General features: G+C 40.5%; 2 protein-coding genes across 7 annotated transcripts; one reads left to right on the plus strand and one right to left on the minus strand.

Annotated features, from left to right (window-relative positions):
- On the plus strand, positions 1-9470 carry msl1b (MSL complex subunit 1b). 6 transcript variants are annotated; one of them, XM_029707983.1, is made up of 10 exons: positions 1714-2437; positions 2793-3568; positions 3670-3866; positions 3964-4292; positions 5843-5907; positions 6042-6109; positions 6293-6417; positions 6578-6650; positions 7062-7123; positions 7693-9470. In XM_029707983.1, coding segments are annotated over exons 2-10 (1578 nt in total). In that variant the 5' UTR covers positions 1714-2437; positions 2793-2911; the 3' UTR covers positions 7695-9470. The 6 variants fall into 6 exon arrangements, with proteins under 6 accessions (XP_029563828.1, XP_029563808.1, XP_029563817.1 ...); XM_029707968.1 differs by lacking the exons at positions 1714-2437; positions 7062-7123 and adding an exon at positions 1-192; XM_029707948.1 differs by lacking the exons at positions 1714-2437; positions 7062-7123 and adding an exon at positions 525-1313.
- Positions 9471-9796: 326 nt separating this feature from the next.
- Positions 9797-13652, minus strand: chmp2a (charged multivesicular body protein 2A). The gene is made up of 6 exons (XM_029707998.1): positions 13484-13652; positions 11738-11905; positions 11458-11637; positions 11140-11270; positions 10892-10953; positions 9797-10767 (listed from the first exon to the last, which is right to left on the minus strand). Exons 2-6 carry the CDS (start codon positions 11903-11905, stop codon positions 10646-10648), a joined length of 663 nt encoding a protein of 220 aa, XP_029563858.1. The 5' UTR covers positions 13484-13652; the 3' UTR covers positions 9797-10645.
- Positions 13653-14009: the final 357 nt, after the last annotated feature.

A 14009-nucleotide genomic window follows, 5' to 3' on the forward strand; every position in this document is an offset into this window, starting at 1 on the left:
GTCGTCGGTCCAAATGTTTAGCCAAGCAAGGGACATTTGCAATTTAAGCCCCTCAGCTTTAATGGAGTTAGCGAGTGTACAATTATGTTCACTTCAGTGCCTGAAAGGCACCATAATTCAATTTGCGATGTTTGTACATCAGCTAAGAAGTCAGCCAAAACTTAAACGTCAATATGGCGTCAACATACAAGTGTAAGTAAAAACGCACGTAAATAAGTTAAATTGTGCTAATGCACAAACACGTCTGGTAATGTTTTTGTTTGGGTAACTTTTGGAAGTTGTAGAAAACATTTTCCTTCGAAAGTTCCATCTAGACAGGCTAACATTAGTTGGCTAATTTTCTAGCTATCATACAGTAGGTGTATATTGTAACGACCCTGGGTTTATGAGTGCTGATATCGACTCTGCCGCTCGGGCATGCTTTTACCGCATAGTCGATAGCGCGCTGGACTTCGGACTAGAAGGTCGAGGGTTTGAGACCTGTTTCCTTATGTTTCATTACATTGGTGTCAGAAGTGGGATCGGACCTTTCATCCATGACAGTGCGTGTGCTTGGCCGGTGAGCGCGTTCCTGTAAGACGTAGGGTCGCAAACTAGCGCGAGGACGCACTCTTTGAAAGGAGGGAATAGTGTCACAACCCTGAGTTTATAAGCACTAATATCGACTCTGCCGCTCGAGCATGCTTTTGCGGCACAGTCGATAGCTTGCTGGACTTCAGACTAGAAGGTCGAGGGTTTGTCTTATAAGTGTTAGAAATGTAGACTCTGCCCTTCGTGTAATGAGTTTGACATGTGATCTATATGTCTTTGACAGAGATCAATATGGTTAAACCCTGGAAGGGGTTTTAAGATGTACGACCCACCCTATCCCCTCACATTAAGTGGACACTTCTGATGCCGTATCATGACGTCAGACGAGTATACATTTGCAGGGTGAGGGAGGGATTATTTTTAAATTGGCCACCCTTGGCTGGAAATTCCCTCCATCCCATGATTGTTTTCATCCACCTGTAACTGGTGGTGCTTTATGTGCTACAGTCAATTGTGGGCATGTCTACTTAAATAACATAAATTAATATACACCTACTGTATGATAGCTAGCAAATATTAGTCTGCCTAGATGGAATTTATGAAGGAATTATCTACCAAAAGATAACCAAACTTTTTACGCGACGTGTTTGCCGTCATATTCATTAGCACAATTTTACTTATTTGCATTCGTTTTTACTTTCACTTGTATGTTGACTTCAACTTGTATTAAGTTTTCGCGGACTTTTCTTAATGGAAGTACATTCGTCCCGAATTAAATTATGGTGAGTATCAGGCCTCAAAGTGAACATAATTGTACACTCGCAAAACCGACTAAAAGTGGGTTTACGTTGCAAACTTCCCTTGCTTGGCTAATCATTTGGACCGTCCTCCAAAATGGCGACGTGGATTCCCCCAAGGGCATTAAGAGGGCAAATGGACGAGGGTGTCTTTTAAGCGTTTCCAGCTCAATGCCCCCTACTGAAGCTTTTCTGCAACTTCATTCTTCCCAAAACATAAACATTTGGCGTAATTACGCATGCGCAATTTTGGGGACAATAAAGAAGTCGGCAAAATTGGAAAATTAACCGACGTTCGAAAATGAATGAGAACACAAAATAGCATGGTATTTGAAACTAAATGACTTATTTTCAGTAGGGTGTGTTATATAGGTCCTCTAAAACCATATCGTATGCAGCGAGTCAGCGCTGTGACCCTTTTCCAGTACACGACACGGTGACGTCACGCACAGATGGGCGCGGCTGTACGAAAGCCATGGCAATCTGCACCCGTTCAACAGCTTAGATTGACGTTTTTATTACTTCTAAACAAAATGGCTTTTTTGGCTTCTCATACGCTTACAAGGATGGTTTGATTCTTGCTTGAACAGTCGCTAAGATTATATTTAGTTATGATCTTGGCAAAATAACTATTTTGGATGCAGCAGTTGTTAGCTAGAATGCTAACGCTCATTGATAGGCTGTAGCAAAAGCTAGCTGAAGAGCCATTTTATTGAAGTGTTTTTTTTTTAAAGTATAATGCGGTTAATTTCTGATGACCCAAACCTATTAAGCTGGACATTAATACGAGCCTTAAAATCCAAACGTAGTGTGAAATGCACTCATATGCAGCATGTAAATAGAGGCTTTTTCCCCTGGCGTTCTACAAGAACTCCCCCTTGTTCTCCTACCACTTTGCGCTTATCGCCCTCGTGCGGCAATGTTTGCAAACACAGAAAGGGGTCTGTAATATGTTTTTCATCAATGCGCGCAGGACCAAAATGGAGGAAATGTCGAAGTGCTATCACTTGTTAAAGCACGAGCCACTCTAGCCAAACGATATCCCCGCGCGTCCTCGTGGCTTGCAATATAATTGGCTAGCTACCAAACCTTTCTGCAGGACCATGAGGGTGTGCAAACTATTTTTTTTATCCGATTGTGAAATAATAGACCCTACGTAGCAAGCTAGCTGAATGCTAACTAGATGCTGGGAGAGTTTGTTACCTTGTTTGTCCCGTACAGTTAGTAAGTTAGCTGAAATTGTGTATGTTTTTAGATATCTAACTGGTAGTAATGAAGCCCAGCAGTCAGACGCAGTGCAGTATTTTATGCGTCAGTCAGTTGTAGCTAGTCTCGAGGTTGCCAGTGATGGAGCAACATGGTACCCAGGGTAGCTAGTTAGCACTTTTAGTCTGTTATTTTGACCCGATAACGTTAACTGTTAATTATGTTGGTTTCAATACTGATAAACACTTTCTGTTACAGGACGAAGTCTGATCCAGGCGCAATGAAACAGAAAATAGACTCCAATGACACTTGACTGCTTTGCAAGACAAGCAGTTGTTCTGTCATGTTAGTTCAATAACACCTGCGCTTTATTCGCCATGACTATGAGATCAACTTTGTTTGCTAATGCAGGATTTAAGCTGGACACAGAGAAACTTGACTTTGACAAATCACAAATGGGAACTGCAAACGTCGTGAATTCCATAACCATCAAGAGAGAATCCTGTGACTTTGTCATTGATGTCCATGACGTACATGGGGCAATCCACAAGACTGGAGGGGAGCTCCTCAGCAAAACAAAGCTCTTAGGCCAGAATTACATCATTCGGGCCCCAGTGGCTGCTCAAAATAAAGCGGAAGGGGCACTGGTTCAAGGCGACAATTGGGAAAGCACAGGGGTACTGTCATCTTCCATCAGACAAATGGGGGGTGAGGGAATCCCAATTAAAGGTAAACTCATTCTGAGTGACAGTATGGATAATACAGAGTTGGTTTCAAACAATAACTCAAAGGATGCTGGTACTGATGAGCGCACCAGAGGTGTCTCCCCTGGAGGAGTTGTCAACACTGCATCCATTGAGCTCAGCACAGAGGGCAAGTGGAGGAACATAAGGAAAACCCCTGCTAACCCCCACACACAGGCCACCTGCCTCCAGCAGATTCTCCTTCTTCAGCTGGACTTGATTGAACAACAGCAACAACAGCTGCAGTCCAAGGACAAGGAGATAGATGAGCTGAAAGTTGACAAGGAGACGGTATGCACGGTATCTGGAAGTGTCTAATTGTTTTTAGATGACAGTAAGTCTGTCATTTCTTTAGAACCAAATCATTTATAAAAACATGTCTGCATACACAGTTGCTGGCGCGTATTGAGCGTATGGAGCGCCGTTTGCAGCTGACGAGGAAAGACCCACGTGATAAGCGCCTATTTCAGCCGCTTCAGCCCTGGACCCCAGATAAAGAGGACCTGTGGGATCTAGAAGTGGGTGACAGCCCCCAGACTCCCACCCCTAGGTCACTCCCCTTCAGCCGAGGAGGCAAAGGCCTCAAAAGGTAACAGACCCCAAATACTACTCTGCATTCACTATTCAGTCAAACTATTCAGTCAAACTATCTTTCATTCACTAATATCTCTGCTCTGCCCATGCAGGAAATTTTGCTTCCTGGACTCCAAAATCCATAAGTCACGAGGAGGCAAAGGCTCCAAGTTCGCTGCCTCTAAGTCAGAGTGTGGAGCTGGCTCTCCACATCAGAGGGAGCTGCGCAATAAAGAGACCCCAGAGAAGATGGGGTTTGGTCGGTCAGCGGTAGAGAGGGGTACTCTGCAACCGAGCAATGAGGACCCGGAGCTCACAGCTCGGATGGAGGAGCTCCCTTTCATGTCGACTACTGAGATGTACCTGTGTCGTTGGCATCAGCCTCCCCCCTCCCCCCAGCGCGAGCCATCCCCATCCCCAAAGAAAGAGGAGGTTGTGGCCAGTAAGTAGACCCACCACACAAGCCAGTTGTTCAGTTCTAAGTGTAAAGCTGTGTAGTATTGCTTCACAATGAAGAAGAATAAAGTAGAGATCCAAGTAGTGTCATAATTAGGCATATGTCTCTTACAGAAGTATGTGAACCCTTTGGAAATACCTGGATTTCTGCATAAATTGGTCATAAAATTTGATCTGATCTTCATCTAGGTCACAACAATAGACAAACAGTCTGCTTAAACTAATAAAACACAAACAATTATACGTTTTCATGTCTTTATTGAACACACTGTGTAAACATTCAGTGTAGGGTAGAAAAGTATGTGAACCCTTGGATTTAATTACTTGTTGACCGTCCTTTGGCAACAATAAACTCAACCAAATGTTCTGTAGTTACGGATCAAACCGGAACAACGGTCAGGAGGAGTTTTGGACCATTCATCTTTACAAAACTGTTTCAGTTAAGCAATATTCTTAGGATGTCTAGTGTGAACCGCTCTCGAGGTCATGCCACAACATTTTAAATCGTGTTGAGGTCAGGACTCTGACTGGGCCACTCCAGAAGGCGTATTTTCTTCTGTTGAAGCCATTCTGTTGTTGATTTACTTCTGTGTTTTTGGTTGTTGTCCTGTTGCATCACCCAACTTCTGAGCTTCAATTGGCGGACAGATAGACTTGTGTGTTCTTTCCAAACAACTCAACTTTAGTTTAATCTGTCCACAGAATATTTTGCCAGAAGCGGTGTTGAACATCCAGGTGCTCTTTTGCGTACTTCAGACGTGCAGCAATGTTTTTTTTGGACAGCAGTGGCTTCTTCCGTGTTCTTCCCATGAACACCATTCTTGTTTAGTGTTTTACGTATCGTAGACTCGTCAACAGAGATATTAGCATGTTCCAGAGTTTTCTGTAGGTCTTCAGCTGACACTTTAGGATTCTTCTTAACCTCATTGAGCATTCTGCACTGTGCTCTTGCATTCATCTTTGCAGGACGGCCACTCCTAGGGAGAGTAGTAACAGTGCTGAACTTTCTCCATTTATAGACAATTTGTCTTACCGTGGATGATGAACATCAAGGCTTTTAGAGATACTTTTGTAACCCTTTCCAGCTTTATGCAAGTCAACAATTCTTAATCATAGGTCTTCTGAGATTTTTTGTTCGAGGCATGGTTCACATCAGGCAATGCTTCTTGTGAATAGCAAACTCAAAATTTGTGAGTTTTTTTTAATCGGGCAAGGCAGCTCTAACCAACTTTTCCAATCTCGTCTTATTGATTGGACTCCAGGTTAGCTGACTCCTGACTCCAATTAGCTTTTGGAGAAGTCATTAGCTTAGGGGTTGACATACATTTTTTCAACCTACACTGTGAATGTTTAAATTATGTATTCAATATAGACCAGAAAAATACAATTTGTGTGTTTATTAGTTTAAGGACACTATTGTTGTGACTTAGATGAAGATCAGATCAAATTTGATGACCAATTTATGCAGAAATCCAGGTAATTCCAAAGGGTTCACATACTTTTTCTTGCCACTGTATACACTGTTCTGTCTTCCAGTCCCCTCTTGGAGGGAAAACATTATGGAGCCCTTGGATGAGGAAGCTGCCAGTGTCATCCCAGAGGTGAGAGAGGAGAGAGCACAGGCTATACAATTACAGAATTGTATAGAGAGAAAGTCAGAAATAAAGTAATGCCACACAATATTCACCTCACCATTTGTCCATGCAAAACCATGTTTTTGTGTTATTATACCAAGATGTTGGACGACAGTGTCTTTTTGAAGCGCCACGCAAAGCTGGAGTTGGATGAGAAGAGGAGAAAAAGGTACAAATGGGTTTTATGACTTCGAAGTTACTCTCAATGCCTTATGAACCATCTTTATCCTAACGCACTAAGGCTCTTGTTTTTTTGTGTAATTCAATCTTGATTTACTACATTGAGCCACCAGCGTCTTCATCCTTTCCTTGCGCTCTCATCTTCCCTCCGTAACTGTGTCCTGTTTTGTAGATGGGACATTCAGCGTATCCGCGAGCAGCGCATGTTTCAGCGTCTGCAGCAGCGCATGAACAAGAAGAAGGGGATCCAGGAAAGTGAGCCAGAGGTCTCGTCGTTTTACCCGGACACTGAAGATGGTATGACTGGCCACTTCATCTGCTGTGTAAACATGTTGTTTTCCTCTCGGAACCATGAAGTTGCACCACCTTTAATACTGTAATTTAGTTGCAAAAGTTTTCCGAGCAACGTTTTCATTGCACGCGGACACTCTTGATTCCTTTTCTTTCCCTTCTCTAGTCGAGTCCATAATCATCACCCCTTTCCTGCCTGTGGTGGCCTTTGGCCGGCCATTGCCGAAGCTCACTCAACAGTAAGTCTTTGTATTTATGATTTCCACCACCAATAGTTCTGCCTCTCTCTCACTCTCTCCACTGCAACACTTGTTGTAGTTTCAGTTCAACATGCCGGATTCATCCCATCATGGCACCCTTTTCCAAGCACCTGGTCCAAACAAACACACAAAAATGCAGAGATGTATCTTCCATGCAAAGGATATATATAGTTTGTGATATACCATTCATATGCAGAGATGTTATTTGTTTGTCCGGTTTAAAAAAAAAAATGTAGTCAGGTTTTGACATTTTTCTATAGGTTCACTTTTCTGTTCGGCTTGTCGCTGGACATTTCTTTGTACAGTGAGTTAGGGGATAAGTTAGGAATGTAAATCATTACGCCCACTAGCTTGAGTTCATCCATTACTATGCATAATTTATTTTTCAAGATGGTACCATGGTGCAGGTGGCGGGGCAGGGCGAGTTTCACAGAAAGACCTTTCATCAAAATGCAAGTATTTATTCTTCCCCATAAGTATGTCTTTAAGTTAAGTAAACTGAACATTTGTCACCCAAAACACTCGTCTCAGTCAATCATTTTCTTGCCTATTCTTTCCTCTGATCTCAAAGAAGATGATTTAGAAAAACAGGTTAATATGAATGCACACTGGTGTAAATTCAAAAAGGGTCTCATGAATGATTGCTAATGCCATTTTGAAGACAGGGTGAATAAATAAGGGACTTAACAGAATCTGAAGGGGTAAATATTGACTCTGGATATTTAAATACCAGTAGTTTTGCTAATCCTTTAAAGAAAATTGACCAAGACAAACAATCTATATACAATAATGCACTTTCCTAGATAAGAAATGTTATATATTTGTCCATTCCAACGGTCATTAATATTATAATTAACATGTCTGCATACTGAAAACAATTTACACATGATGTGCCAATTGAATGATAACCCAATGTGAAATGCTTTTCAAGTTACAGGGGTCCTATTTTCCCGGTGACTTTCCCCTTTCCCTGATTTCTCCAGTCAACTTTTCAATTGCTGAATTGTGTCTTCCTCTGTAGGAACTTTGACCTGCCTTGGCTTGACGAGCGAAGCCGCTGCCGCATTGAGGTGCCCAAGAAACACACGCCACACCGGACCTGTCGGAAGTGAGGTGGTATCTGCCATGCAAAAGAGAGAGAGAGAGCGCACCCTTCCTTTCCCAGATGGGAAAAGTTTTATTTTGTGGGTTTAGGCTGTCAGTGGTGTAGCATGCACCACTCTCAGTAGTCTGTGGAAAAGTAAACCACTGTCTTCCCGTGTGGTTACTTGCCAGCTGGCCTGGAGAAGGAGCTGCTGGAGATAAAGAAAATGACTACCAAATTGGTTAGCTATGGTAAATTTGGTGCCCAATCTACTCAAAAGCAATGAAAAGCTGCCCCCCCCCCCTTAGATAACAGACCCCCTACTAACAGCTAAGTGATTAAGGTAAAACACAACTGTTACTTAATGTCTGTAGTAAGTAACTATTTAGTAATAAGCATGTTCTGTGAAGCAACCCTGGGGAGCACAAACATTTTCCAAATGTTTTGGAATTTGGTGTAATGTAATACTTAATTACTGCATCATCGCTAAAATGTGTAACTTTTGATTATTACTACATTATTACATAGTTGTCAACCTGACTTAACTTGGGGACTGTGATCTGAAGGGTAAGAGAAGTGATATTTTCTGATTTGACTGAATGGCAGTGCTTGAATTGTATAATATACACATTGCTACAACTAACCCTGTGTGCTGGAAGCTCCATTGGCATTTACATGCTCGGTGTTTTGCTTAGATTGAAACTCTGAACTATTTTCCCTGTTTGTGTATTAATTGTAATAATATTTCCTTATGTGGACACCGCTTCAAGCGAAAGGTTTTATTATTGTGCACTAAAGTGTGGATATGTTTGATCCTCACTCTGCATGTATGTTTTATCACAAATGCAGTAAATATAAGATAAATGTCCACTTCTGATGCTAAATTGATTGTCAATACTTTGCATCATGAAGAGAAGTTGATTGTTTGAGTACTTCTAGTCAGAAAAAATTGGCTGTTAAATTAGAGAACCATGGGTCTTCTACAGTATGCTTCATTTTTCCCCCCATGATTTTATCATGCGAGTCTGCATGATCTTTTTTGAGGTGACATCTGTTCCAAGCGATATCAACTATCAGCATGGTAGATCTGTAAATGAAACATTTCCGCTGGGTACAATTCCGAGAAGAGTAATATCTGATTTAATTTTGAAAGCATGACTCTGGCTGCATTATTCAAAAAGCACTGCTTTGTTTAGACTGCCTTGTTTCTAGAACATTCTCTGTGAGGAATTTGCTCGAGTTTCTCATTTTAGGATGTTCCCCCCCCATTACATCACAATAAATTACAGTAGACAACTGAGATGTAGATATCAGTCCTATGATGAAGTTCAGAAAATATGGGTTGGCATTAGAGTAGCCTAATCAGCTAGAGCACTCAAACTTAATGCTGGGTATTTTCCTTCTCTTAAATGCTAACAATACTGGCATCGAGCACCTGGTGATATTAAGCGTGTGTTGTGTTTATCGCGTCAACATTTTTACTTTTGGCTTCCTGGCTCTCTGACGCTACAGACCACAAAATACAGGCTGGTTTTGAAATAATGCAAAATTGTTCTTCTGTACATAGCTTTCAGGAACAAATGTTGTAAATATGAAATACATGGCTTATTTTTGTATTATTTAAATGTTTGAGTACATTCAATATTGTTCTATGATAATTGTATGTTGACCAAATAACTTACAAAAGTTTGTTTTGGAATAAAAAGAAAAATTGAGCTTAGTCTTCAGTTCTTGATTTGTAGATTGACGAGCTCTGAAATGGATAATTGTAGGCCATATCCATGAGGAGAGAAATGGAGTGGAAAAAACTAAATTATACTATTGGGGAAACCTGAGTTTGAACATCATGGGCATGTAAGCGCAAACGTTACACACCATGAAACAAGGCAGCAGCTATGTGAATCTAGTAGTTAGAAAACCTCTAAGCAAGGTTAAACTGTGAGAGCTTAGTGTATTACCACTGCATAAATGAGATTGATCTTGTTAGTCATGGGGGGTAGGTAACCTAAAGTAACACATTCTTCAGGTATTGAAGACACCCTTTACTGTCAAATGTAAAAAAAGGTTTATTGAATAAAAGCAATAGGATTTTCTTATACAAACCACCACACCTTCCATCAACCTTTTGATAAATATTACATTGATTATCAAACTCAATGACTACAGTCCTAGGATAAAGAGGCTATTTCAGTTTTACCAGGCACCATCAAGTGAGTGCCCCCTTTTTGGACATTTGACATGGAGAAAAATTTGCCAAACGGTAGACATTTTACACTTAAGTATTTTTGTTGAATCCATGTACCGGTCAGTCATTTAACTCACAAAGGACGTTACGATAATGGTATTGTTAACCTCTGAATCCCTATGTTATTCAAAGTAAATAAAGCAAGTAACAGTTAAACCATTAAATCATGTTAATTTTATCTGGCAATGTATACTGTATGCCTGCACACCACTAAAAGTTGAGATTGTGTACAAATGTAATGATACTTGTACATCAAAATGTTTACTTTAAGAGGATAGTCTAACGATTTTAAAGTGAATTTAGTGTTCAATTTACCCAAGGAGTGTAATGCATGACTTTGGGTGTATTTAAACTCCATTAAAATATACCCCCTAAAGAGAATGCTTCATATTTTTAAGAACAATTGTATGGATAATGATTCTGATCCGTCATTGATTTAAGATAACATACTGTAAGCGAAAAAATAATACCTGCAACAAAAAAGCTATATACCATAACATGGAGTTCTCACTGAAACCCTCCAGTGTTCCTCCACTTCTGTTCCCCAAATAAATCAATGTACAGAGATCTGAGTTGCTGAGTACATGTGTCTCTGTATTAAACGCCAGGCAGCTAAAGTGCTGTTGCGTGCCAGTTTTTCCATGCTCAGTCTCTCCTGAGGTTATTCAGTCTCTCCTCAAGGTCAGCATCTGCATCTGCCAGGGCTGGCTGGGGTTCAGCTTTCTTCCCACCTGCTACGGAGAGGCTACCTCCCGTGGATGGCAGATCTAAACGAACAGGAAGGAAATCAAATCAACCAGTATTCATAGGAATCTTGATGAGACATCCAGCTTTATCACTACTACAACATTTTACTGAATGCAAGCGCAATAACTTGACTGTGTTCCTTACTTGAGAGTTCGTCAGAGAGATTGAGACCCAGCTCGTCCAACACTTGGGACACAACAGCATCACTAAATAAAACAGTGAGGGAGTTAGTGTTTCCATACATTTACCAGCTAACATAAGTATGCCAAAAAATATGAATAGTACAAATTAATGACATTCACAAATAACAATGTGATCAAATTGAGGTAGTACTGGCTTTGGTTTTGAGATTTAAATGATTTGGCTGGAGATTTGTGTCATGAAGCCCCTACCTCTCTTCTTCATCATCCTCATCACCCATGGCATCGTCTATGGCATCATTCATCATCTCCTCCTTCATGTCCATGATCTCACTCTGTCGTTCAAACTCCATCATGATCTTCTGAATCTGTGGCAACTTCATCTGTGTAGGGGAAGTGAACATATGATGTAAGCCAATAGAATGTATTGGCACAATTCACTGGTAACAAGAATGACTAAACATTTTGGGTTATTAATAGTGTTTGACAGTTCTACTGGCAAGTTATCTTAAACAGAATTGGATCGTGTTTTTAACAGGAATCAATCAAATGACACAATGAAACAATCACCTGTCTGTTCATGGTAGCCATTGCTTTGGTGACACCTTTCATTGCTTGTGCCATGCTGTTGTTTGACTTGAGAGTCTGGATCTTCAGACTGACTGCTTGGATATTTGCCTTCATCATAATGAATTTCTTCACATAGTGCCTTGTACGAACCAAGTCCTTCGCCATGATCTTCACAGCATCCTGTAATGGTAACAGAGGAGTGAGAATACATTTTTTTTTTTAAAGCATCAAGACTTTTCCCCATTACAGCATCTTATCTTTGCCCTCCTTATTCTCTCACCATCTGTCCCTGTTTGGCCATTTTCTTAATGTCAGCTATGATTTTCTTCTCCTGCTGCTCCAGTCTTTGTCGCTCTCTGTCCAGATCTCTCATGGCCCGAGTCAGTGCCCTCTGGTTTTGCCTCAACATCTCCTCCGGTGTCTTCCTCTTCCCAAACAAGAACTCCATCTAAGGAACAAAAACAGGAAATACAAACAATCCAAATCTAACTCTCTCGTCAGTCATTATTACTTACAATGTGCCAGTTTTTCCCCTGAAGAGGCACACATTTTAGGTATGTTTTATGCATACGTTTTGTTCGCGCCTAAACAAATTCTTGTTTATAGCTAATGTTTATAGCTAATTCTTGTTTATAGCCAACTTCTCATTATATACATTTACTGTAGCTAGACTGATAAAACTGCTTTTTAACATTCATGATTAAAGGACAATTCCACCACTTTTTAACCTCATATTCATTATCTCTAGCACCATGCCAGTGTCTACATATGTGTAAATAGGCGGCAGGTAACCGACAAGTTGCTGGATCGAATCCCCGAGCTGACAAAGTAAAAATCTGTCGTTCTGCCCCTGAGCAAGGCAGTTAGCCTACCGGGGAGCAGTGGGTTATCATTGTTAATAACAATTTGGTCTTAACTGACTTGCCTAGTTAACCTTTAATTAAATTAAATAAATTAAAAAAGGCCCGTTTTTATGATCTGTGGTTAAGAAATAAGAAGGTCTTAAATGCCTCTCTGTGACATCACATGGTAGAATTAATAGTGCTTTCAAGACAACTGGGACAAATACAAATATTAACGAGGTCAAATCATGACGTCGGTGATTTTCAGGTCGTTAAGCGAAAGCTCTAATAAGATGCCCAAGTTTCCAACTTGGATGACAGTTCAAAACGATTTTTTCCCAGTAAGAGTTAGTTTTTTTCCCCCTTGAGTTTCCAGTTCTCTTGAACGCACTGAAGTCGGTGATTTCCGAGTTGTTTGAACGGGACATCTTTCTAGAGCTCCAACTTTCCGACCTGAAGATCGCCGATGTCATGATTGACCTAGTTTTTTCCCTAGAGTTTACAGTTGTCTTGAAAGCACCACAAAAGTTAATTGACAGAACCTGCAACGAGTTTCTAGCCATTGGGAGGATATTTCCTTGCTCCACATGTCACCACGAATCTCATATGGTGCTTTTAATGCTGCGTTCAAAACAACTGGGAACTCGGGAAAAAACGAGCTCCGACTGGGAAAATCTATTTGAACGGTTATCCAACTTGGAATTCCAACTCGGGCCTCTTTCCAGAGCTCCGACTTTCCGACCTGAAGGATCACTGACGTCATAATTTGACCTCATATCCAAGTTCCCAGTTGTTTTGAACAGGGCAATAGTTTGAAAATAATGTTGTAACTTCACTGTCAACTTGTAGAACTTTTTTTTTCCCCCTAAGAGAAATGCGCAGTTTTCACATATGTAGACTTTGTTATTCTGCAGTAGATAATTAATTAGGTTAAAGTTGTGAAATTGCTCTTTAAGGTTATTGATCGAAGTCTAATAATTCAACAGGCATATGCATAACTAAAAATGGGACTGATTACGTTACTCTGGTGAGTAGACCTTTAAACCACAGAGTACTGTCTTTGTTTAAACTATTATGCTTGTTTCCTTACTAGCAAACTAGCTAACATTAGCTGCTAAGAAGTTGAGTCATAGTAACAAATTAAATGTATTGGTCACATGCTTAGTTATTCCATGTTAGCTTACCGTGTATGAGGTCTTTCGTGTGGCTGTTTATGTCACGATAATGACAATTGCAACGGAAAATACTGTTTGAGATGTTTTAATTCGGGAATACTATACCTATTTGTTTTCTCTCATATACTTCCGCATAAAGATATCTCCACTTCCATCCCAGCAGGATATGACGTAATAAAGATTTTTGAGTCATAAATGCTACTGGTTCGTTTGTTTTGAAAGGAGACTTTTGCCGTTTCTGTCCTGGTTAGGCAGTTTCCACTTAAGTCGTTAAATTACTAATATTCACTGCTGGGAAGTAAGTATAACAACAAATAAACACACTTGGTTGAGACAATCAATAAACAGACTGGCAGTATTACCTCTTTATTGATATGTTTATTAATAATTTCGTGGCACGGTGTCTTGTAAAACGAGCGTACCAAAGAGTCATGGCGTTCATGTTCTTAGTGCGATAGTCACAGACGCATACCAGTGACTTTATTATATAACCATTTAGAGTGAACTCAAAAGGTGGTAAATTAACGACTTAACG

Source organism: Salmo trutta, chromosome 2, assembly GCF_901001165.1.
Source record: "Salmo trutta chromosome 2, fSalTru1.1, whole genome shotgun sequence".
NCBI lineage: Eukaryota > Metazoa > Chordata > Actinopteri > Salmoniformes > Salmonidae > Salmo > Salmo trutta.

Bases quoted from the DNA above. Each gene is read 5' to 3' on its own strand.
- msl1b (XM_029707968.1), top strand. From the start codon at position 2,912: ATGACTATGAGATCAACTTTGTTTGCTAATGCAGGATTTAAGCTGGAC. The intron at 3,569-3,669 runs GTATGCACGGTA...CTGCATACACAG, and splicing joins TGAAAGTTGACAAGGAGACG to TTGCTGGCGCGTATTGAGCG. The intron at 6,418-6,577 runs GTATGACTGGCC...TCCCTTCTCTAG, and splicing joins TTACCCGGACACTGAAGATG to TCGAGTCCATAATCATCACC.
- chmp2a (XM_029707998.1), bottom strand. From the start codon at position 11,905: ATGGAGTTCTTGTTTGGGAAGAGGAAGACACCGGAGGAGATGTTGAGG. The intron at 10,954-11,139 runs GTAGGGGCTTCA...TGTTTTATTTAG, and splicing joins GAGGATGATGAAGAAGAGAG to TGATGCTGTTGTGTCCCAAG. The intron at 10,768-10,891 runs GTAAGGAACACA...CTGTTCGTTTAG, and splicing joins TCTCTCTGACGAACTCTCAA to ATCTGCCATCCACGGGAGGT.